The 25885-nt window shown below is 37.4% G+C and overlaps 1 protein-coding gene across 11 annotated transcripts in view; it reads left to right on the plus strand.

Annotated features, from left to right (window-relative positions):
• NCKAP5 (NCK associated protein 5) overlaps positions 1-25885 on the plus strand; it is a 408143-nt gene that overhangs the window by 345448 nt on the left and 36810 nt on the right. For 8 of the 11 annotated variants that reach the window (XM_030485815.1, XM_030485817.1, XM_030485814.1 and 5 more), the window contains 3 exons: positions 460-4295; positions 4995-5172; positions 9418-9496. In XM_030485815.1, coding sequence (XP_030341675.1) covers positions 460-4295; positions 4995-5172; positions 9418-9496 — 4093 coding nt within the window. The remainder of the gene's footprint in view (positions 1-459; positions 4296-4994; positions 5173-9417; positions 9497-25885) is intronic. The other 3 variants (XM_030485820.1, XR_003991395.1, XR_003991396.1) reach the window with 3 other exon arrangements.

Genomic DNA, 25885 nt, shown 5'->3' on the forward strand with positions numbered 1-25885 from the left:
AAGATTAATTGAAAAGCTGCCTATTTCAGATTTTTTTTTTTCACTTTCCTCTCTCTTTTAAATTTAAAATAGTTGTCACTGAACTCAGAAAGGGTTCTGTCCCAAATGTCTCCCTCCCTTTCACTCTCCCCCTTTTAATTCTTCTTTAACAATTCCTTTGTCACTCCAGTTTGCTCACAGTTTCCTCATTTATTCTGACATTTATTCTGTCTTTCACAGTCCAAATTGTTCTTCTTCTTTATCTTAATCCTTCCATTCATATTGTTCTTCCTACAGGTTTTAAATGTGCTGCAGCCTTCACACCACTATGAAATCCTTTATTAAAAAAGAACATTGCTATTCATAGGAATGGATGAAATGTAATACCCTATGCAACTCCTATATCTGTTTTCCGAAATGGTAACACTTTTTATTAACAGCACTGGTGAGTAATATGTGAATTTTATTTTGTTTTAACAGTCATCTGTGAGCTGGGATAAAAGAATAAGTGTTGGCTCTTCACTCCCAAGCAACCTCTCAAGTCCTGCAGATGATCTACCTCCAACTCGTATCAAGGAAAACCATATCTTAGAAGGGCTGAAGAAATTACAGAAGCAAAAAATACTACTTGAATCACCTTCAGTAATATCAAAATGGGGTTACAAAGACTGCATGAACTCTAATGAAGGAATATATTCCCCTGGAGTTAAATGTGGTGGCCATAATGAACAGACTTATTGTAAGCCAACAGAAATAGGAAGTATTTGCATTGAACATAACAAAACTTTCTCTTATGATTCAGATTCACATGATGATGCAGATGACGACTCTTCATCCTTACTGTTGCTGCAGGAAGTACCAAGCAAAGACTGCAGGACCTATTGTAACAAATTAACTCACAGCATTTCTGACAGTTTCTTTGACTGGGATCCTAATAGGAAACACTTGCCAGAAAGAAGTTCATATTTTAATTCAAAGGAAAGACCTGAAAAATTGACTAGTTTTGTCAGTGGATTTCAGGCAGAAGTAAAATCATGCACTAGAGCAAAGCTGCCTGAGTTACGGTTAAATCAAAGCCACGCTAATGTAGGCTGGAAGGACCTTAATTTTCAGCTTTCAGATACTGATGACAATGAAGTCTTGGATGAATTGCGCATAGAAAGCAGTGGTGAGAAAAGTCCATCAGATTTATTAGCAACTCCTTTTACTGAGAAGTACATGAAGACCTCTGACATGCTCAAAGACACGGAGAATTCTCAGTTTGTATCTACTGACAAAGAAGAAAAAAAGATATCTGCTCCCTCAGACATTAGGCCAAAGACATGTAATTTCATTAAACAACAAAAGGTTGTAAAAAAGACCTCTTCTGAAGAGTGTATTACAGTAATATTTGATGCTGAGGATGGTGAGCCTATTGAATTCAGCTCACATCAAACTGGAGTTGTCACTGTAACAAGAAATGAAATTTCAATCAACCAGCCACAAACTACATCCAGTGCGGAATATACTGAATTTATACCTCAGGGAATAACTGATTTGCAGACAGGAACCAATGATAGAAACGACACTGCTTTAGAAAGACCTGAAGATGAAACCAAGAAAAAGACTCTTGAAGATAATACAGGGAATAAAACCACAGTTGTCCCCATGACCTGCAATGAATCTTCACGCTGTGGAAGAATGATGCTGCAAAATATTCCACGGCAAAAAATGGTGAAGCCAGTGTATGATGCATCATACAAGGCCAATTCAAGCTCCACTGTGCATTCAGGAATCAATCAAAAGCCAAACTTGACTAAAATACCAAGCAGAGGTAAATTTTCTCCGCAAAAAACTGCGATGACAGAGAATGAGGACAAACCTGTAGCTGAAGCAGTAGGTCCTGCAGCCCTTGAAAAATCACTTGCTCTGCCACCTGTAAAGCTTTCAAGATTCAAAAAGGCACAAAGTCCACCTCATAATTTTGACTCAAAAGTCGACTTTCAGATTCCAAAGACCCCTGTCCACCCTCTGCCCAGCTTGAAACATCCAGGCAGAGGTGACCGGTCAAAGTATCCAAAGAGTCAGAATCCAGCATCACCACTGTTGCCTCAGCACCTTATAGAGCCCAGTGACTATGGAGAACCTCCAACCAGAGACTTTCATTGTGATTTAGCAACTGTAGAAGCCCGATCACCATTCCCACCACTTCCTCCAGGCAGGTCAACATCCTTGTTGATTCGGCCTAATTATGCTCATTCACCACCTGTAGTGGTAAAGTTAGGAGGAGCTGGTCCCAGTGAAACAGCAAAAAATATACTGATATCATCACCATCAAAAGGAACTGTGAACTCTGGCTTTCATAATCAATCTAGTCATGAATTGCAAGCAAAAAATATATCTTCTGGGGCCAAAATTGAATTATCTTATCTTCAAGAAGATGCAGAAGCAGTTATGCAAAGTAAGAGCATATCTCAACAACCCCATAGTGCATGCCAAGAACTTCCCAAAGTTTCCACAAAGGAAGTCTGCCCAAAAAGCCCTAATCAGCTGGGTCTCCACAGGAATCGTGAATTTCCTATCACAGATTTTCAAACAGCCAGGTCCTTTTCTCTAGGTTTTCCGTCATTGGAAACAACTTCTTCACAAGACACATATTCGAGCAAAAAAGATATTTCCTGTGGCACTGGGGCGGATCAGCCACAAAAGATGCCAAACATTCTCCCTGCAACTCCTCAATGTCATACCACAAGCACAAGTGAGCCTTTACTGTCTCAGGTAGACAATTCCCCATTGTCAACACTGTTTCATGGTAGTAACACTGCACATGCTACCCAAAACTCTGATGAGAAAGGAATGAAAACCCATCTCCCTGTAGGACTGAAATTATTTGTCAAATCTCCCCAACTTATCCGCAAGAGTTCTACTGTACCAGGGAAACAGGAGAAAGACAGTATAAATGCAGCTTCCAAAAGTCATGTGAGTTCAAGTAAGTACAGGCAAAATGAATCTATATGTGTAACCAGTGGAAGTGCAGCGGATGCTGAATTAAAAGACTCTAAGTCTGACACTGAAGTAAAAAATAATTTTACTGTGAGACTTAGTATAGATACAGCATCGCCTCATTCACACGAAAACTGCAGCTTGATGGTAGACAGAGTAGATGGATTAGAAAACAAATTAGTTAAGAGATCTGTTTCTTCTAGCAACAAGTCACACTTCAAGCCAGCTCTGGGCATGAATGGAGCGAAAGCTCGCAGTCAGAGTTTCAGCATTCAGACAGGGGAAAAACCACCTGCCCCTGCAACAGAAGGTCTCGGAAAAGTACGGACTCAGATTATTACAAACACTTCTGATAGAGGAAATTCTCTAACAAGGCAGAACTCATCCGTGGAAGGACTCCAAATCAAGCCCATTCCTGGGTCAGCAGTGACACCAGAGACTCTTTCATATACTCCTAAAACCACAGAAAATTCCTATTCTAGACAAGGTTCTCTTGGAAATACAACTAGTTGTAATAGCCAGCATGGAAGCCCAAGCAAACTGCCCTTCACATCATCTCCAAAACTAGAGCTGTTTCACAACGCTTCAAAATGCAATGGAAACAAACCATTTTCTCAGAAAGAAGCACGCAGTCTGTCTGTCCAGAGTGAGAAAAGCACTGAAAGTTTTCAACATGCAGCTCATAGTAAAAAAAGTGTTCTACCAGCAGAACTGGAGCTAGAAGCATCAGTTTCTGTATCTTCCAAACATACTTCATCATTTCAAAGCTCAGATGGAATAAAGTGTTCTCAGAAACTGGGAGCAACAAAGTCACGAAAACAGCAATTGTGTTTACAGTTAGCAGAAGCCTCTGAGAAGGGTACCAGTATTTTGAGTTCCCCGGCTCTGCAACCTACAATAGAGGAAAAAGTCATGTTATGCATCCAAGAAAATGTGCAAAAGGGTCAGGGACAAACTAAGTCTCCCACTGCGGAGACTAAACAAAGGACTGGGCCTTCTATAGCTAGTTGGTTTGGCTTTCGAAAGAGTAAGCTGCCAGCACTGAGTAGCCGGAAGACTGATGTTGCTAAAACAAAGGTAGAAAAAAAAGATGCAAGAATTTCAGGATTTGGAATTAGGCAGGCAAAATTAGAGAGAAGAAAAGAAAAACAGAAAACTGAACAACACTGTGAAATAGAAAAAGAAATTAACAGGAAAACAGACAACGGTGATATTTTAGCTGATGTCATGGAGAGCAAAATTTTGAAACCTTCACAAGACACTCCTGGTGTCAAAGGTTCCAGCACATCTACATTCTCACCAAAAGACAGTTTTATGAAAGAGCTTTTAAACAGGTAAGACTCTGGAACACAGTTTGGGATGTGGTGTTGTACACTGTAGCTTTATGGCTGATCAAATGCTAAGTTCAATGTGTTTCTCATAGGCTAAGAATGCATAGTAGTAATTAGTAGGTAGACAATCAGGATTTTAATCTCTGCACAAAAAAGACCCCCAAAACATTAATAATGAGATGATAATTTTGTTCATGTTACTTTGTTAACCAAACCAATGGTCTTTGAAATTAAAGAATGGCAAGTTACATCCAAGTTGATAGAAATTCAAATGATTCCAGAAATCAAGAATCTAAGCAGATGGTGTGTAAAGATTGAGGATATTTAGGTGCATATTTTAATGTATTCCATCTTCATGTATTGTAACCAGCAGACATATATTTGGTAACTAGTCAGAATTAATTACGTTGCTAGCTACCACAACCTTCACTCACAGAACTTAACAATTGCTATACTGTGTTTTCAAGTTTGCCCAGCAGTCCCAAATATAATATAAATCATTATATGTGAAAGGCTAAATTGATATACTACCTGAAATTGTAAGTGACAGGTTTGATCAAGGCTGGTTAGAAACATTTATCACTCAAAGGTTTAGAGACAGAAAGATACAGAGAGGTTACTTTAAACATTAAAGGAATGGGAAAGTAGAGTGATTGAAGAAGGGCAATGTAATTTATCAGAGGAATCACTCTCTACCTGCAGAGTTGATAAGAAAGCAGCTCAGCAGACAGAAAGTGGATCAAATAATGTTTCCTACAGGAGTGTGTCGAAGGGCAGCTCCCAGGGCTCCTCTCTTCACGGCAACTCTATCAGCTCTCACGGAAACCACAAGAAAAACAGCAACACAAAAGCTGATATGGAAATGCAGAATCAGACCCTGGTAAGTGCTTTGGTATATGAAAACATTATTATGTTCTTTTTTAACTTCTGGAGGTGCTCCTGATTGTCAGTACAGACAAACAGGACAATAGCTATTTATATATGATAGAAGGATTTTGTGTAGCTAGAGAATTGTGAATTAATACAAAAGTTGGCAGTTTAAGTACAGGCCATATTATACGGCTAGTCATGAAGGTCCTACTGCTTCTGCTGGCAATTCAGTTCCATTGGAGATACATGCACAGTGATGCTATAACCATACTCTAGTAGAGTGAAATAATAGGACCATTTTATTTCTTTCTTTTTTAATTTTCTCCTCTTTCCCTGAAAATTGCATGCCAGTATTGAACATTCCTCTGAACATTATAGAAATCATTTAACCTAAAAAGTGCACTGCTGATGAGGAAGAGGCAAAGTATTTGACCATATTTGAGAATCTTTGTTACTTAAGAGGGAGTCTTTCAAAAGCAAAAACATACATTTGACCCATGTCTCTATACCATGGAAAATCTACATTTAATGCCCTGTAGTTAGTTTTATGCTTCAATAAGGTACTAACTATATCTGATACTTTAATTTACCCAGAAAGTAGGGATGATGCAATTTAGAAGAAAAATAATTTTATTTCTTGGTAGCTGCTAGATTGTGGTTCTTGAAAGGTTGTGCGAGTGGCTAACTTTTCTGCATCAAGAAGTATACATGCAGTCAAGGATCGTAGCCCAAAGTCAGACTGAATGGCTGCACTTCCTTGTGAAGCTTCTATTAACATAGAATTTAGTGAGCAATTTCTTGTAGCAGGGGCCTTTCCCATGATGTTTTAAAGTCCAAGCACCAGGAAAACAGAGATGCTTTAACTTGAGCATTCTTTTCTCATTGCTGTAGCTGTCTTGACCATATTATTATGGTGATGAACAATAGTCACAATTTCCACCAAATAGACTGAAAACTTGGGCCAAATGCAATACTGATCATGAAGTTAAGGCTATCACTTTTGTTGTTCTGCTAAAACTGAGTTACAGAAGTATAGCACATGCAACTATTTCATCTGAGAGAATTTGAAATACAAATTCTCTGGGATGTGTTTCAAGGGTAAAACAAATTTCAAAAAGCTTCATAATGGGAGCTGGAAAAACTCTTAGCTTAGTACTGACATTTAAGATGCTTAAGGTTAAAATATCCCACTCATAGTTTCGACTTCAGGCAAGTGTTTTTTTACTTTAATGCAGATGTCTTTCCTAAGAACATCTGCAAGGTCATTTTTAAAACTTAACAGTGAACATATGCAGAATGAATGTGTTTGAAAACTTTTTCCTCCTGACTTCTGTGGTATCATCTCTTCTTTGAAAATGTAGATGTCTCCTGCATTAGAAAACCACAAATTATAAGCGTATCTAAGGCTGTCCTTGTAGTGTCACTGAAAGGAAAGAGAGAGAATGAAAGTCTGGAAATGTGCAATATGCAGGAAATTCAATCCAACTGATCTAGAACTTTGATAGCAAAGCAGAGCCCCTTATCAGAGCCACTCAGTTCTAACTATGCCCCATTTAATATGGTCCTGACAGCTTAGGGTATATCTTCACTGTACAGAAGTACAAAAAACTCTACACATTGCTTCTACAGTTTCTTTCTAACTCATTATTTTCTAATGCTGGAATAATTTGCTGTGCTTTTTGTCTGTCATTTTGTGAAGTCTCTCTAAACATAGCAATAATAGTCATTTAGAGCTCTTAAGTATATCTTCAAGAAACATGCTTTGTTTTATCAGGTAACTACAATCTTTATTGTCCTTAACATACAAAAATAATGGAGAACTGCTAATTATACTAGTTTGTTTTTAAGGGCATCTTAGTCACAGGGAAAAGGCATACACCATACACTGTCATATACCATACAGTCCTTTGTTCATTGGGAATCCAAGTATTTTTTGTATTGTTTTTTAAGTTACATAATATGCTTCATCCTTTTGAGTTTCATATTATGGTTTTTTGTGTCACTTGATTCCTGAAAGAAATACCTAGTGCCAAAAGACTGGGGACATTTAGAATAACAAGATTAAAAACATGCTTACAGTTCTTAATGCTAACCTGTGAAAGAGATATACCTTAAGATTCCACAGTATATTTCATCTTGTCCTCCAAACTTCCACAAGAAAAACAATGGAAAGTCTTTAAATTCAGAGTTCATGCATGTTATTACTATAATTTCCAGTTATTCTTTGGTGTCTACTTACTTTGAAGCAGATTGCAAAGGACTGGGAGACAGCTGTGACTGAAAACAATCACATGCAGTAGAATGGCCTGTTGTGCATTTTTTTGCTTGTAAAAAAGACAAAACAAATTCTTTTGGAGAAAACAGCATAAATCTTTTAAAAAGCCCTAAACTATGAAGATTTCTTTATTGAACAATGCGAAGTGCATTCAGCCATACGGGTTCAGCGTGGAAGCTGCTGTATTTCAAAACTGCGTACCATATATACTGCTTCTTTAAATCCTGGCCATAACATTTTTTAACATTAATTTCCTAGCAAGTTTTTCCTTTAAAGCCTGTTTAATTTTGATGATTAAATCTCTTCCCTTATGATGTGCCAGGTAAAGACTTGGGGCGCTATTACGCTGTAACATATGCACCAATTACATCTGATTCTGTTCATGCAAAGGACGTTATTGCTTGACTGCCACTGAATTTATGGAAAAAGCAATGTTCCCCCAATGGTGGCCTTGTGCTTTCACCTTCAGAGGGATACGCTTCCCGTTAGTGTTCATCAAAAAAGCACTTTGTTCTAAAGGCCAGCCAACAGAAATACATAATCCTTTAGCCCACACCAAGGATATTCCACATTCTCCAATACTTTCTCATGTCCTTGGCTGGAGCTTAAGGTGAGATACAATCATTTTTGTGCCACACTGCTTCATTCCATCTATGTGATTTTATTACAGCCCAGTGTAATTTAGAAAAGCCATGGGCTTTACTTTGTGAGGTGGAAGTGTGGCACCAAAATCGAGACACCAGCAGACTGTCTGTCTGCAGTCTGTGTGTTTGGGGAGTACCCAGAGATCTATCCTAATACTGTCAAATGTCACATCAGCAGTAAACCACAGACTGCCATGCAGTCTGCAAATGTGAGAAATTGTTCTGCCCATTCTTTGCATGATCACATACTCTTGTCTTAATTTTCCATAGCCTGAAGTGTTATTTCAGAAGAAAAAAAGATGTAATCAACTGTCTGGGATTAGGAGATTATAAATGCAGTTTAGAGTCTCCTAATCAAGATTAGGAGTCTTTCATGTCTTACTGAGGCTAGTCACAAGAGGTCAATAAGGCTACTTGTGTAAGCCAGCAGAATATATACTTGTGTAAGCCAGCAGAATATATACTATGACCAAAGATATGTCATGCAAATGATGATAAATTCTGTTGGTTTATATTACAGAACATATTTAATGTTATTGTATGCTGTAAGTAGTTTAAAACAGCAGAGGGATTAATAAATAATTTAAAATCTCTGAGATATTGAAAATAATTTTTTTTTCTGCAGTGCTGTCTTTCCTCCTCTCATCACCCTGAAAGTATCTTCATTCCTGTTTGATTTATGTATCATGGCAGAAAAATATGTCCCTGGATCTGAATTATGGCCACTGATGGCATGTAATGGAGGGGGTTTTCACTGTATGCTAGGAAGATACCTAGATTATATATACACTTGGGAAACGGCACAGAAGAACAGCAAAAAATATGCCTCCAGCTGAAAAATAGGATATCTAGGGGATTTGATTAACACATACTTGAATAACATAATACAGGCTCTTAGTGTGCCCTGCATTCTTAAATTAAGTTTTTCTCGCTGTTTAGCTGATTACTGCTTTTAAACAGGAGTGGAAACAAAAACGCCAAAGTTCTGTGTTTGCAAACTGAACTAGAGAGATACCACATTACGTATTAAGTTCACTTTTTTTAGCATAGAATCTGAAACATGGTATTTCTAGAGAGAAACAAAGAGGTCAGAACAACTGCAGAAAAGAGTTTTCCATTTGAGGAATTACGTCTTCCAAGGGTTTTTTTTGACTGCTGCATATTTTGACTTCGAATGAAGTTTTTATCCTCAGATACTGTTCATAGAATGAACTCTTCCACTCTTAGCTGCCCTGTAACTTTATTCTGGTTTGTTTCTGAAAAGATATACTGTAGTTATCCTGAAGCAACATAACTGAGTCACAGATTTTCTTCACTTTTGTTGTACTATGTACAGGCTAAAGTAGTCACGGAAAACCTGCAAAAAGAAGAGGAGGACACCATGACAAGGACTACATGTCAGAGTCATGTGATAGGTACAGAATTATGTTTTACACTGAATTTTATCGCTGTCAGTTATTAGGGGAAAAAAAAAAACCAACCATGTTTAATTCTCATTACTCTATTGTTTGACCACCTAATGTTGGCTTTAGCATTAATTTAGCTCTGTTCCTGGATAATCTGATTTCACCAACTATATAAAAAATAGGTACATACCATTACCAATTGTGGGTCAATTCAGTGCTAACAGGAGGGCTTTGGAATCTGACTAAGAAAGATCATTTCAGCCTCCAAAACTGGTTGGTTACATATAGTGGCTTAACTCAAGGGTAGTTATGCATGATACTTTCAGTGGGAATAATACCGATATACTGTAACTCTGTCATCTGGCCTTGAGTTAATAAAATTCAGAATAAAATTCTGAATAGCAGAATAATTTCTGTAATAAACTAAACCAGAAGGAGTAGCAAACCAGGTGTCTGTTCAAAAGACCTTAAAGCTGTTCCCTTTGTAGGCAGAGACTGCAGCAATAGTTAAAATCTGATTCAGTGTTTTCAGGTCACTGTAAGTGATTTGGCTAGCCAGAAGCTCTTTCATTTTACTAGTATTGTCAACCTAGCAAGTGAGGCTGAACAGAGGTACCACGTTGAAACACATTTCTCTTTAGGGTGGTAGGAAGATGTTTGCATACTTTATCGACTTCAATATCCTTTTCAGTCCCGAATTCAGCCAAATAAACTCTGGCTATCTTACTTGCAGAAAAGATCCCTAAACTCTTCCCTCTAGGAACCCAATCATAACTTAGCTCCATTACAGCAACCAAAGAACAGGAACTTTGAACAATGCAGTGTAAGACTCTGAAGGGATTCTGTGAGGCACTAGTCCTGAAAAGAGAAATACATACTCCTCACTCTGTGAATTAAAGACTTACTTTCTGTTACTCAGAATTGTCCAAAAGAGAATAACTCACTCAAGATTGTTCAGAATTATTTTTCCTCAGAATTATCTTGTCTCCATCCCAAAATTCTCAAAACTTCTACTTTGAATTGATGTGAAATGTTTGGGTTTAATTTTTAATCTAGATACTGAACAATTGAAAACAGCTACTTGCAGAGCTTTTTTCTGAAAAGACTCCAGTGCTTCCTTGGTGTTCATCAGTATAATTGGTGGTTGTGGCTGAGACCTAATTGCTATATATTTCAACATATTACTTTGGTAGTATATTTTGTAATATGTCATGCAGGTGGCTTTTGAGAGTGTTAATGTTTTGCTTCTCCTACAGGCACCAAATCTGAGTCTCTGACACGATATAGTGGTTCTGGAGCAGGTTGGTTGGCATTCCCCAAAGTCAGAGTTCAGTTGTGCCTTAGGTTCATGAGGCCCTCAGTTAGCTTGGAGAGGTCATCTTTGTGGGTCCAGTCCTCCTGTGCACCAGAGTCCTTTTTTGCAAAGACAAGAGCTTTTTCTTCACCTTTTTCTGAGCTGATTACATTGATATAGTGACAGGTAGGTCTGTGGCCCAGGTCTATCCAGGTACACAGTAAGTAATGCTACAGAGATGCCAGGCAGTGCTGCCCTTGGGAAATTTCTATAGCTTGTGCAAAGACCTTTTCGCCATCTGAATTATACCAATTGCAAAAGCATCTTCTTTTCCTTAGACAATGCCATCTCTTAAATGCTCAACACAGGATGCCAGCTATCCCTATTCTGCCTTGTCAAACCATCGAGAGTAACTCAAGGAAATTGCTCTGAGGATCTAGCTGTTAATGTCAGGAAGTTCTGATGATGGGAGACATTATATGCAATAGGTTATATTGGCACAGTAAAAATAATAGAAATCTAGGCAAATTTGTTAACATTAGCACAGTGATTCCTAATGCAGGATGTGCCAGTGATTACTTACTTCAGCAGGACAAGCCCAAGCCTGGGAAATTAGAAGCATGGATCTAAGTGCACTTCCTGAATACTCCTATATCAGTATCATGCTGTGTTTTGTTCCACTCTCATCAGGCTATGTTTTATCTTACATTTGTATTTTTTATGCTGTGTATCGCATTGCTCTTTGTGGATAGCAAGATTTCCTAGGTCTCATTCAGATTCTTTTACCAAATTCTTTGACAGAGGTTCTGGCATTTTTCTGATACAGAGGATTTCATAGAAAAATAATGGGTTTTTTTCAGGACTGAAACTCTATTCAGCTTGAAGAAACATTCATTTGGAACATTTCCCATGTCACCTTGCTGTTTTTAGTCAAAGCCATACACAAGGAAGAACTTGTAAAGATTATAAAGAACTTGTCAGTATGGAGAATTACCTGAGATGGGAGAGAGACAAATTTGGCTTTCTTTGTTATCAACTCTTAGGCTTCTGGTTGTCGGAAGCAGAAAGGAATAATATAGGAAGGATGGCTCTGTAAATGCTGTGCCTCGCTGCCATCAAGCACATGAGCCAGGTCCTTAGTCTGGTGAAAGAAGGCAGTTCGTGTCCTGGTGGAGGCTCATGGTCTGTCTTTTTCATGGAACAGTTTCACAGTTTGGAGGGGTCTTCCAGAACAGGAACATCTTTGAAATCTTGAAAATTTCAGTGGGCCGTAAATTAATTTCTTACTACATTCTTCACTATTGTAAACAGTACTTAAAAAAAACAAAGGTCACTGTGGTTTTGTAGCTGTACATTAATGAGTTTATTCTACTGGTTTTGATCTAAACTGTTAACAAGATGTTGCTGAAAGTCTAGAAGATGTAGAAGGGCTATGATTAAGCAGGGAAGATGTTCTCTACATAATAGGAAAAACATGTTGCTGTAGTTACCACTGTAAAATACCTAAATGGGCATCGGTTCTGCCCAGTTAGCTAATAAACAAGATGCATATAACTGAACAGTCTTCAAGCTTGATATCATGTAAGATAATGCCTGTTCATCATGTTCTAATAATGAAATACTCCTAAGTATGTTAAAGAAAAACCATGTAAAATGCCAGTTGCTAGGTTTTCAATTCATTGTCAGTTGTTATAAACAAATTCAAGTATTTTGCCAACTTTCTGGATTTGCTAAATGGAAATAATGGAGTATGATATAAAATTTCTCTTCTAGTATACCTGTATCTCAGGAACACATGATCATTTCCATATAAAGCAGTCTATATTGTATTTAAACGTATATTTAAAACATTTTTTTTAAATGTAAACCCTTTTTAAACCATGTAAACCCTTTAAAACCATTTTTTAAAATGTAAATGTTATACCCTGGATGCTTTTGCCGTACTGTCAGTGCGGATACCACATGTGGCCCACAGACAGACACAGGCCCACCTCCCACAGACAGGAGACCTAAGAATCCATGAGCACCACTTTCAGGTCCAGAGCTCCTTCCTCAAGCCCATTGCAATAAAGTAGCTGGATTTTGAAAGAGTGATAAAGTGGGAAATCCTAAAGTACCGAGTATGAGGAAGGACATCATAACAAGGTTGACTTTCCCTTCATGTCATGTGAGACTCCCCAGCTCAGACAGGTACAGCAGGGTCTCCAAATATTCTTGTAACTAAAATTCAACTATTGTTTCAAATTAGCAGCCACTCCTGGGAAAGTGTGAGTGCATTAATTATAATGTATTAAGAGTTTTCATTGATAAACAGTGTCCTGGGTTCAGCTGCAACAATTATTTTTCTCCTTAGTAGCTGGTGCAGTGCTGTGTTTTCGACTTTAGTCTGAGAACAATGCTGATAACACCACCAATGTTGCTAAGTAATGCATACCCCAATCAAGGACTTTTCGGTCTCATGCTCTGCCAGGGAGGAGGGGCACAGGAAGCCGGGAGGAAGCAGAGACAGGACACCTGACCCAAACTAGCCAAGGGGTATTCCATACCACAGCACGTCATGCCCAGTATATAAACTGGAGGGAGTTACCTGAAAGGCCCAGATCCCTGCTCGCGTCGGGCTGGGTATCGGTCGGTGGGTGGTGAGCAATTGTATTGTGCATCACTTGTGTTTATTGTTTTCTTTTTTTACTTTCTTCTTTTAGTTTTATATTCTCTCACCTTGTTATTTCCCTTATCATTGTTATTATTATTAGTGGTAGTAGTAGTGGTTTTGTGTTACACCTTAGTTACTGGACTGTTCTTATCTCAACCCATGGGATTTACATTCCTTCAATTCTCTTGCCCATCCCTCCAGGAGTGGGGGAGAAAGAACAGGAGGGGAGTGAGTGAGCAGCTGCGTGGTTCTGAGTTACTGGCTGGGCTTAAACCGCGACAAACAGCTTCCAGGGAAAAGCCAGAAATCCATGACACAAGCAAACGAATGCTAATTACTGTAGAATTCATTCTGCCAGACAATTTCACATGAAAATACTATGGTATACAGTAGCAGTCATGCCCAAGATAGTTTCCTTGATTATAATATTCATTTGTTATGGCTAAAATACAGGTGCCTTGAAGGAACAGAAGTATTTTTGGCTGTACAGGTGCCTATACAAAATAGAAGGTTCCTGACCTTGTTTTCTTTTTAGGAATATATATCTGTAATGAAGAGGAAACTTAGTTATAATTAATCATATCATCCTTCAGTGTTGATGTAAACCCATGCTGAGGCTGAATGAGGGAAGACTGAGTGTGCCATTTTCTCAGATATCAATGCTTTGGTGGTTTTCCAAACCCCATGTATAAAAGCTGTATCATTATCATTTCTCTGGTTCCAGTTTTCTTTTCTGTTTGTCATTCCAAATGGGTGACAAGTTTGCTAGAGAAGTGAGTTAATATTGAATGTGCCTTTTGCTAATGATATACTCCAGCTTCACACAAAACACATTCTCAGCATGTATTCACCAGCCTACATAGGCTAATAAGAGGTGTCTGAGAAGGTCTCAAGTTCTTAAATTTATACTCAGTTTTCAATACAAAGAAAGAGGATTTATTTTTTTTCTTGTCACAGATATTTCTGTGTGTGAATATGTTTATTCACCATAGTGGATTTCCAGTGATCATTCTATCCTTAGCAATTCCTAAATGAATCAAACAAGTACTTCTGGTCTAAAGCACAAAACTTCAGGGAATACATGAAAGCATGGACAGTTTATCTAAAGGAGTTCTTTTATTGAACTGGGCAGTTTTTTTGCTATCAAATATTATCTTTAATATGTCACCGATTGAACTAAAGGGACAGATTCATTCTTTAAGAAAATCCTGCTGAACTTTGACATCAGGGACATCACTGCAGGTAGGCTTTTTCCTCAGAATGACATCACTGGTAAAAACAAAAGTAAAAAGAAAAATTCTGAATAGATCTGCATTTTACTTGAGCATTGTGGGTACTCTAGAGAGCAGCTGCTTGATAATGCAAGAATTGGTAATAGCAATCCAAAGTATATCAGGGTGTTGTTGATAATACCTGCTCTGTTGGAAGCACAAGATACTGCCTGCTGAAGTTGTATGGCAAGTTAATTCCCTGAGGCAGTGTGGGGCTAGAATCCACAGTAGAAAGATTCACAGTTGTTGGAAAGAAATTGACTGTGGCATTAACCCCTGTTGTTTGTTTGGAGTAGTCCAAGTCAAATTCAGAGCCAGGCGAAGATTATGGAGATAAATGTAGTCAGAATTTTTGAAACTTTGAAGAAAGAATTTGGTCTAATTTTTGTCAAATTTTCATTAGAGGTCCAGATCAGTTGCTCTAAATTGATTCATCCAACATTAAATGGGAGCCTTGTAGATACTGCCATTTCTATAATACAGAGAAAATGCCTACAGCTACTTAAAAGGGTTTTGAAAAGCTAGATAGAGGGTTGGGCTTTCGCACTATCAAAGTAACATTAAAAGTGCATTGTAGACTTTGCTCCTTTGTGCTAGAACAAAAGCACACACTGAGGTCAAGGGATTCTTTTGTAGCTCTGCTGTAGCCCAGTGCTCAATTCCATTAAAGTTCTTGATAATCATCTGCCTTATAACAGGCTTTATCATCATTTTTTCTACTTCCCAAGAACCTTGCAGAAGGTTTTTGCGGTTTAATTTAAGGCAATCTGGTCAGAAAAGGGAAGGTCTTTTAAAAGGGAAAAGGGAAGTGTCTTTTAAGCCACTTTTTGGAATTTGTCTTCTTTAGAGAACATTTGGTTGAATCCTTTAGTTGCCTAATGTTCCAGAAAGAAAGTGTTGCTGGTATTTTATATGTTGCATTGTGTTTTAAAGCCCACCCCGTTAAGCTTTATATGCAGCAAAGTGACCAAATTATGTTTTCAGTAGAAACCAAGAATGTCCTTCATACCAAGTTTTATAGATAAGTTGCTAGCAACTCGATAGCAATTTTATAGGTACACCAATAGCAAACGAAGGACATACAGCATATGGTATGTATGTACCCACAGGAGTGGGTTTGACTTATAATGAAATGTCAGCATTATCATTTATTTGCATTGAGGTATCAGTAATAAAGATCATAGCCTTATTTGTGTATTCTGATATTGCTTTAGTAGCCATACTATGAAACTATATATATGATAATTAAAAAACGCACTACATAAGCAGGCTTTTCTGTGAGGAGAAGGAACTGCATTCTTTCTAGTACTCCAGGTAAATTTGTTTGTCTCTGACTCCTCTTTTCATTCTAATTCTTCTGTATGGTTTTACACATTTACTGCTGAGATATTCTTTTCTCACCTTTGCTGTCATGTTTGTTCACCTACATCATTTAAAAGCAGTGGTCACTCTTTACTGTTTGTGAGGTGCCCCGGTGCTCTGAGTCTGGTGCCCCAGACTCATTATCTGACTTCCCAAAAATCTAGACCACAATACAGAGCCTGCCTTTTTTTTTTTCCATATCGATTCTGAATCTGTATCTGATGAACACTGGAACTGAAAAAGTATGTTTCAAAATATATTTCTGAATGTGCCATTTAATTTACCTATTCATAATGCTTAATTACGTAAGTTATCTACTGGCCTATTCCAAAGCCTGGTGAAAATGATAGCAGTTCATCTGCTTGTTTAATAATCATAGAATCATGAAATCATAGAGTGGTTTGGGTTGGAAGGGACCTTAAAGATCATCTAGTTCCAACCCCCTTGCCATGGGCAGGGACACCTTCCGCTAGACCAGGTTGCTCAAAGCCGATTACAACCTAGCCTTAGAACATTTCCAGGGATGGGGCAGCAACAGCTTCTCTGGACAACCTGTTCCAGTGTCTCACCACCCTCATATAAATACACTTGCACCAAGCTTCCCGTAAGAGAAGAAGGAATACTTTTGCTAAACAAAAGACTTGGGTTTATGTAAAATTATATTATGTAAAATACTCGAACTTTGGGTTTTTTTACTGGAGTACTAAGTAAACAGCTATTGAATTCATGTTTTCTCTTTCTCGAGGAATGTGAAGGAAACAAGCCTGATTAATGTGGTAAATACATTGTCTGACATGCATCATCCTAAACCATGTCCATTAAGCCAGACATATTTGAGCAAATACATTTACATTAAAGAACCCTTGAAACCTGGAAACAGGTTACATGAGATCTGTAATGAATTACTGAGATAAATGTACCAGAATAAGTGACAGAGGAAAGATGGTGAACAAATTGATCTGTATTACAGGCTGTGCACTCAGTAAAGAGAGGTGATGCACATCACTGTAGAGAAGTGAAAATATAATCCAGAAGTTGCTTAAATGTCAGGCAATTCCTTGGATGCCTCTAATGCATTTAATGAAGAACAATATTCAATTGATAAAATGTATTTTGACCACAAAACAAATCCTCTCTTGTCATGAAGTCTCAATTCCTGAGAAAACAACTTATCACTGTCACTGTTAATTCCTTTCACCAGGCCATTGATAAAAGTTGAGAAGAAACATTTAGCAATCATCTTATCACTGATATAGCAGTTGAATCATTCAATTACACATGATCAAATAAAGGAAAAATGTTTGGCTTATGTTCCTCATCACCACACAGTAAAGCTGTGGAATACCTAGAAGTCTCTACATGTGAGGTTTCTGTCTATAAAAGCCATCAAACAAAACCAGTTACCACCAAATCTGTTTCCAGCCTGGGTCTGTTCTTATTTTGAATCTGCATGCTCAAAAATGTAATGTTTTGATACAAACTGTATAAGGTATTATATTTTTCATTAATGCTGTGTACATGAGCAGTGGTACAAGTATGCATGCAATTTGTACATCAGTAGCAAAGCCATTTTCTAAAGCCCTGTGTGCATGTGGAAGCTGACAGGTAGGTGCTAAATCTGTAGACTGTGTTGCTTTAGTATGTGTGTGCTTCCTGGGCTGGAGCTTTGAAATAGGACTTAAGTGTAGCAGGCAACTTAACACACTCACTTGCTATATGTAACCAGCTTGGATATTAATCCAAAGGACTAGGTTCCCAACTGCTAAAACAATGATGAATTAATAAATACTAAAATAAGGTGCTTGATTCTAGCAACATCAGGATCCAAACTTCATTTAAAAAAAACAAACAAAAACAAACACACAAAAAAAACCCCATACTAAACAAACAAACAAGCCTCAAACCCCAGTGCCATAAGGGATCTGAAAGATACAGAGAGACCCTCACACCTCCTTATCTATCATGGTCTCACTGTCCTCAAAATACTTCAGACAGGAGGCATGTGTGAAAGTGCACAAACAAAACTGAACTTGGCTGAGTAAAAAGCAGTTACATTTTTACTTTAAGTTCCTTGAAGTTTATGCCATTTCATGCTTCCATCTAATGGCCAAAAGCATTTACATTTTAATGTAATTATCAGCACTGTTCTTCCCTTTTTCTGATCTTGATTTTCTGATCCCTCAATACTATTGAAATGACCTGTGTCTTTTCTGATTTTTCTGAACCAGAGTAGCTAAAATGAGGCATCACTGGGGGGAAATCTTGTTTCATAACCAGTAGGCATTGCAAAAGCAACTGACAGTCTTGTGTGTAGAAACATACCCCTAGAAGCACATAGGTTGGAGGTCCTCTTGCTCAGGGACTTCATCGGTTGAGTTTTGAATATTTTCAAGGATATTGTTCTAAATCTGCATCCAGCATTTACCATCCCAAGACTTTGTCATCAGAAACAGCTCACACTGGTGCATACAGCTAATTAAATATCCTCTCCTTCTACTGTGTTGCTCTGCATCTTTTCAGTGGAATTTTATTAATGTGTGTTTTTTGTATGAGTGAGAAGGTGAACAGGCTACTCTGCAGAATGGAGAGAGCTGCAAGAGAAGCAGCATTATGTGGTCTTGGGCCACTAGAAATGGGGTGAGCTGTGTCTGCTGTACTGTGTTCTTGACTCTTATTTAGCATTTGGGTATTTATGCAGGGAATAATTTTGAAATGATGGTCTGAAGGAGCCTATGATAATAGTGTGAAACTTTCTGTGTATTTTTCAAGCGATTACTTACATTCCGTGATGATGATGGAGAACCTTGCCAATGTGAATAGTAAGAAACTAACATCCATTAGTGTCTTCCAATTTATGTCAGCTTACCTTCTTCACAGTCTGGCAAAGACAAATCATTTATTTGTACTTTAAAAGATAGTACACATAGCACCTGTCTAATTGCCAATTCTTCTGCAGCACCGCTGCAGCCTACTGTCTAGCTTGTCTTCCTTCTGTGGAGAGAATTAATATTTTGGATCAACACCTCCTTATTAGCCACAATGATTTGCTGTTAATTTTCTTCTTTATCATTACATTTATTCACCCAGAAATACCAAATTTTATCAGTAGAATGAGAAGAAGTGTGGCTTTTTATACATTATATATAGGATACAGTCTAATTATTATTCAAGATACTGAGAATCTGCTGGTCTCATTCAGGCTTAAAATGTCAATTAAACAGGTTCTTCAACTCTGAAGTTAATGCTGCTATGTTGATTTACACTAGTTTACAGTCTGGCCCAATCTATATTAGTTTTTATCACTCAAATCAAGACTGTGCCTGATTATCATACTTATCACAGGATAGTACGTGCCAGTATTCTCTGTAGCAGTATAAGTCCTTCTATTTGAAACTTTTCTACGTTACATATTTTTTGCTTCTGGCTGAGACCATCTGTAGATGTGTGTATGGAGCTTCAGTCATGCATTTCCTATTAACTCTAATTCATATACCTGAAGTAAAACTGAGCAAACTGAAAAGCATTTTGAATAAGGATGTGTTGTTATTTTAAACATTTGTTTCAACTGTGTTCACATGGACTTTGTGCTCCTTTTCTAAAATGACATCTACTAGAATTTTTATGAAAAATACATTTTTACATGAATTATGAATTATATTTGAGCTGTATCGGCATCTGCCTTTTCAAATTCTCACTTTAATGATAGTATACCTTTTCCTAATTTTGCTGTTGTCGTTGCCAATTTTTAATTGAGTTTAAGGAGCTTTAATTCATATCTTCAGTCAAAGACCTGAATTGTTGACATTTGATTATGCAATTAAACATTATAGCATATTGTAGAAAAAGAGGCTTTTCAAAAAAAAGAAATCACTACGGTAGAGAAATAATACCTATAGAATTCATGAATTGTTTTTAGTACTAGGTGAACTTGAGAATTTCTCAGTGTTTGAACAATCCACTATTACAGAAAGAAATAGAAATCAAATACATTTATAGTGAATAATTTCCCTACTTCCTATCTTTAACAGGCAAAGAGGTCCAGTATATTGTTTCAGAATGGACATTCTAACAGTTTTTGTAACACTACATATACCATCGCTTTCTTTTTTTTTCCCCTTGCAAAAAATAGACTTCCTGAATAAAATCTCTGTTCATTCTTCTGGCTTTAAAATTGTGATGGTTTCTTATCAAATCCTGCTTGCATGCAGTTAGTTTCACAGTTATTCAGCTGTTTTGGAGGAGTTAAATGTGAGTACCAAAATGGAAAGATTATAGTTCACCTAAAAGTTACTCAAAGGTCTCTGCTCACTCTGTTAATGAGTTTTCACTTCATTAATTAAGAAATAAAATCAATCTGTTTCAGGTGTGCATGTATATTTGTAACTGTTTATTAGTAGTGCCCTTAAATAAAGCCATCTGCAGGGCAGAACTAAAAATAAATTATTTAAAGCCTCATTTAATATTCATGTGGCTTTAATTTTGTACTAATAAACAAAAAGCAGCGGTGTTACTAAAATAAATGTAGTATGTTCTTCTGTGCATTTGCAAGACCCAGAACTTCCTATGCACTTTACTAATTGGTGTGTGTTTACCAGAGACAGCATTTATGCTTAAAGCACTATCACTAGTCCTGTCTGTTGGGAATAGAAAGTCAAAGAAGATATCTCAATGTGAGTGAAACCAAACTCCAATTTATAAGAGAGTTGCTTAAAAGCAGGTAAATCAGTGGTTCCATCCTGTTATCCTTCAGCGCTTCGAACACACTAGCCCGTGAGCAGAAACCCTGAATGGAACAACCAGATTCCAGCAGCAAATGCTCCCTCGGGCAATGTGTGCAGCCCGTGTATCTGAGATACTAAGAGTGATCTCTTCTCTTTCGTAACTATGGTCTAATGCAGTTATTCACAAAACAAAGTTAAACCAGCTACCTCTAATAATATTAGCAAAAATAACAATCTTAAAGCTTCTTAAAAGTGTTTTGCAGCTTGGTATTCATTCTTGAACAGCCTACAAGGAAGCTAGAGTAAAGGTATTTCTCTACACAAGCATTATTCATTCAAGTGATTGCAGTTTGGTTTTATACTGGTTGCCAAACTCCTAGGTTCTTTATCCCTACCCTATCACTGTGTATTGGGGAGGTGAGATTAGCTTTGTGTTTTAATCTGAAGAACGGAGGCATAAAGAGAGAAAAAGATAGGCCTGTGGTTACATGGAAAAGGCATGGTTGAGGCAGCCCTTAGCTGGCACCTGGGTAAATAATAAACTGTCCTTTCTTCTGTTTTGCTACTTACAGGTACGATTTCTTGAAGTTGGGATAATGCCTTTTCTGTTAGAGAATAACAAATGAAGGGAAGCATCAATCCGTGCCTTGAATGAGCAATCCCCAGTAAGATATTCCATAGGCAGTGTGCAATTGTTGGCTCCCAACCTTTATATTCCAGGGTTCTAAGGGAAACAGAAGGCTATTTGCAGTGAAAAGGCCTGGCAAAGCCACATTTCTGCATTGTGGCAGACCTGTTTCTTCCCTTGGATTCACACCTTGCATCAGATGTGAAGATTTTCTTTCTTCTCAGCTATTACTCACCTATAAGGATTTCTTAAAGATAGTTGCAGATCTGTAAGGCTGATTGGCAAGTGCAGAGGTAAACCAAAGGAGGACATAGAGCCAAATAAGAAGAGGGATAGCTCCCTGAAGTATTTCTAGGCTGGCCTCATTGATAGCCAGGCTGCAGCTGGACTGCATTTAATTACCTTTTACACAGAGCTTAAAGTTGCTCTTCACATGAATTATAAGTCTCAATATTTCTTTTCTAGTAGGACTAAAATTTTATCTATTTCTAATATCCTGTCTCTTGAGAACAGTGAGTAGATTTTTAGAAAGAAAGTATAACAGCATAATATGGAGAGATCAGTCCAGATGTCATCAGCTGTGGGACTTCTCTAACTGGAAGCTGCATGTAGACTTTAATAGACACTGAGAGATGTGGAGTAGAAAATTCTAAAAATTATCCAAGTTCTTTTCCAACTCATTTAAAGTTTTGTTCTTCGTAACAACCCTGTTCCAAGTAGCTGGCCACCATTCTTTTCAAGCATGCAAAGAATGAACCTAAATGCCCGGGGCGGGGATGGGAAGCACTTACTGCAAGAAAAAAAAAGTCATAGATAACTGCCAAATGAGAGTACAAGATTACTAGTACTCACTAATAATTAAAACTGATCTTTTGATTACTAATAGAATTGTATTTTAAAGTGGGACTGGAATTAAAGTGAAGCAGCAGTTATCTGTTTCAACTCAGAACATACATTCCAAAAATGGGATTTTTGTCATGGAAGACTGTTAAGACAACTGTCAATTTGTTGGACAAATGACATTGATGTTGGTGGGTTTTGCAAAAACAAAAAAGCTTGACAAGGAAGAAGCAACAGAAAGAACACTGAATAAGTTGATAGAGTCTGCATTTAGTGTGTTGGTTATTATTATTGTTATTATAAATAAGCTTAAATTCTAATCCAAGATTCATGCAGCCATGAATTAAGTTGTAGATCCATCATTTGGAAATACACTGCACAGTCCTCCTCCCATTTACCGTTTCTTAGCATACATTTGAAATAATTCCATTTCACCAGTTCAGTATCCATGAGAGTATCAGAGCTGTGAAAACTCATGTCTTTTCTAGTTGTACCTAGGAATAGCCTTCAGGGTTTTTTAATTTTGCATACTGGTTGCACTTCAAATCTAGATAGAAAACAATAATGCATTCATCTTTAACTAATTGGATCAAATTATGGTGTAAACCCAGAAGGAATAATCTACTTAAAATTGACATTGATGTGGCAGAAATACATTCAATTTTTTGTGGTTGCTTTAGCATTGCAGATGAAGAGAAGGATGTGCAAATAAAGAGATCTGGTTTGCCATCTGTAGTTGAAGTTCTTCCTGCCAATGCCACATGTAACTTAAAGATGTTTATTAAATGATAACGCAACTTTGTAGAGACCTATTTACATTTGAAATATTATTCTGAAAAAAAAAAAAAAGAAGAAAAATTCATATTAATTTGGCATGTTTCAAAATACTGGAAAAATTATACTGCCTTTGTGTTTCAGAAGAAAACAGCTACGTGTTCTCTGGTTCCCTGTGTCAACTTAGTAGATTGTCTTGAACTTTCTAATGCAAAGAAAGATAATTTGTTAGAATTTGTGTATTCTGTTACTGATGGGAATTATGCCCTTTCATTTTCAGTGTCCTAGATACTCGTTGAAGAAAGCCCATTCAGTGTTACATATTTTTGAAATCCTTCTTTCAAGGCTTGAGTCTGTACTTCTGAAAACAGCTTGCTGGAAATTTCCCAGTGAAACTGTTCTTGATACAGAGCTATTTTTGACTATTTTTTTCTTGAAAATGTCTGTTTTCTGTAGAAAATTCTGGTGGTTACTCAAGGTTTCAGCTGAAATTTGTGTGAATCATGTGCAGTTTTGTAGGCCAAAACTTGAAAATTTATGTGAGGAAGATCTCAAACCAGCTGTAGTGGTGAGCACAGGGGAGAATTCCACGTTTTTCATGAGATGGGATGCTGATTTGAAAGAAAATATGTCCCTATGCTACTAGCATTTTACACAGAAAGCTCGGTGTATGTTTTTGACCTAAAATATAGTTGTCCTCTTTGTTGCTGTTTATTTTTAATGTAAAGATAGATTGGCCATCAAAGTTAAGTAACATAGACACTTCTGTAACTTTTCCATCTCCAAATAGAAACTGTTAGTTTGTGTCAGTCGTTTGAAAATATAGATAATGTCTGCTTGTAGTAATTGCATCTGGTATCCATCAGTATATTTCGTTAGTAATATTGTGGTTCTACCTGACGGGGAATGACTGAGATTATTGAGCTGCTTCTGGAAACCCTGACCCCCCTGAAGCAGCACTGAGAGATGCCTGCCTTTTGTCAGTCATGGTAGAGAGTTGGTAGAGAGGCAAAATTGTACTTTCAACATGGTAGGGGCTATAGTTACTTCCTCTCGGGACCTGTGAGTCCTTCCCTGTGTGCTAACACCCAGAAATGTCTCCTCTTACAATGTTCAATTCAAAGTGGATGAATTGCCTAACCATTTTGAATGACATTCTGTGTGCACGTAAGACAACATACCTGCTTAATAGAATTGTTATTGATGCCTGATTTTGTGACTCTGTGGGTAAAACTTTGGATCTTGTAGTTTCCATAAAGATTTATGGATGATTTAAGCATCATAATAAAAATCACATATTGTTTTAACTAGATGGTCAAGGTAACTGTGATTGAATATATAGACTTCTTAAAAGTATAACAGTCCCTGTATAAAGAGAGACCTGGTATGTGATTTGTGAATAGACTAAGCATCTGTGAAACACTTTTTAAGATACAACATTATAAGACTTTATTAGAATGTGAATCTTGACTTTACCTGAGGAAATATTTTGAAACACTTTCCAGTTATTCAGTTAAAAGTTTGTTTACAATAACATGTGGCATTACATCTGCTTTAGTAAAACCGTCTTTTCACGTTATTAATGTGTATCAGTATCTGTGTTTAAAAGCTATGTCATCACCTTATGGCTTCTACCGTATGAAATTCATTAAATTTCTTGGATACGTACTAGTACTAGTACTCAACATAGGTTTTCAGAAGTCCAGCATCAGAAAGGCTAACATAATCTAAAAGTGGGACACTTTTTGCTCCATTGCTTATTTTGAGAAATACCCTATTTTGCAACCGTCAGTGTATAACTTAGACTGATGAAGGCTGAACCCATGTTTCTTGTGCTGGAAGCAATTCCCTTCATAGTAGCTGACCTATGGGGATTTTTCCCAAAAATTTGATTTTTCTTTCATAAACATTTTACAAAAAGAGGAACAGAGAAGAGTGCCATATAACAACATAAAACAGCATGGTACCAGCTCAGGCTGAGAACTCTCAGAATGACTGATACCAGTGCCTCTGAAGGAACACAAAAGCAAGGTCAGCAGTCAGCTTTCCTGGGTATTGTCTCCCAGTCTGCAATGATTTGGAGTAGTTACTGAGCTAGAGGTGGTGTGTTTGTGATATCTTTGTGGCAAATATTTCAGAAGAAATAAAAGTTAAAAAATAATGAGGTTTAACAATCTGTTGCTGGTGTGCAAGGTGCATTTTTTAATGATCTATGCTCAGGAGAATGCCTTGAAAGACTTTAAAGAATTCTGTGTAGTCAGTGGCCTCTGTTTACTTCTAACTCTGTAACTTTGCATTTCAGAGGAAGATGTAAAAAAAACACAGAAGGAGCTGCTGTTGTATTTTTTGCCAGTGATCTCATTTTTAGAATTCCTGATACCTACCGGCCTGAGTGTATGTCCCTTTTCTGTGCTCCTCTTGTCCATGCCCTCAGAATGGTGCACGATTTTCAAAGATCCTTTTTATTCGCTCTAATTTGGGTGCTGTCTCCATGTTGAAGAGGTCTTTATGGCTTACTGATACCAGAAGACTCGGGTAAAACACCAGAGATGTTGGAATGTGCCAATGCCTGTCCAACTGTTCAAATTACCGTGGTGTCCAGATGATGTAGGACATGAACTGCTTGATTATCTTGCCTGTGAAAAATGTTAAACCTAAAAATTTTGAGAAGTAGGCAGTTCAGCAAACTTTCAGAAAATTCTATGCAGTGTTAACTTGTTTTGTTTAGTGGCTGAGAAGCTTCTCAACATTAAAGATCTTCCTCAAATTGTCCCTAAAGCTCTTACAACACCCTGTCATCGGAAGTTTCTTGTGCAGTCAGGAGTTTCATGATCTGCAAGAAATTTCTCTAAATT

This window comes from Strigops habroptila, chromosome 5 (genome assembly GCF_004027225.2).
Source record: "Strigops habroptila isolate Jane chromosome 5, bStrHab1.2.pri, whole genome shotgun sequence".
NCBI lineage: Eukaryota > Metazoa > Chordata > Aves > Psittaciformes > Psittacidae > Strigops > Strigops habroptila.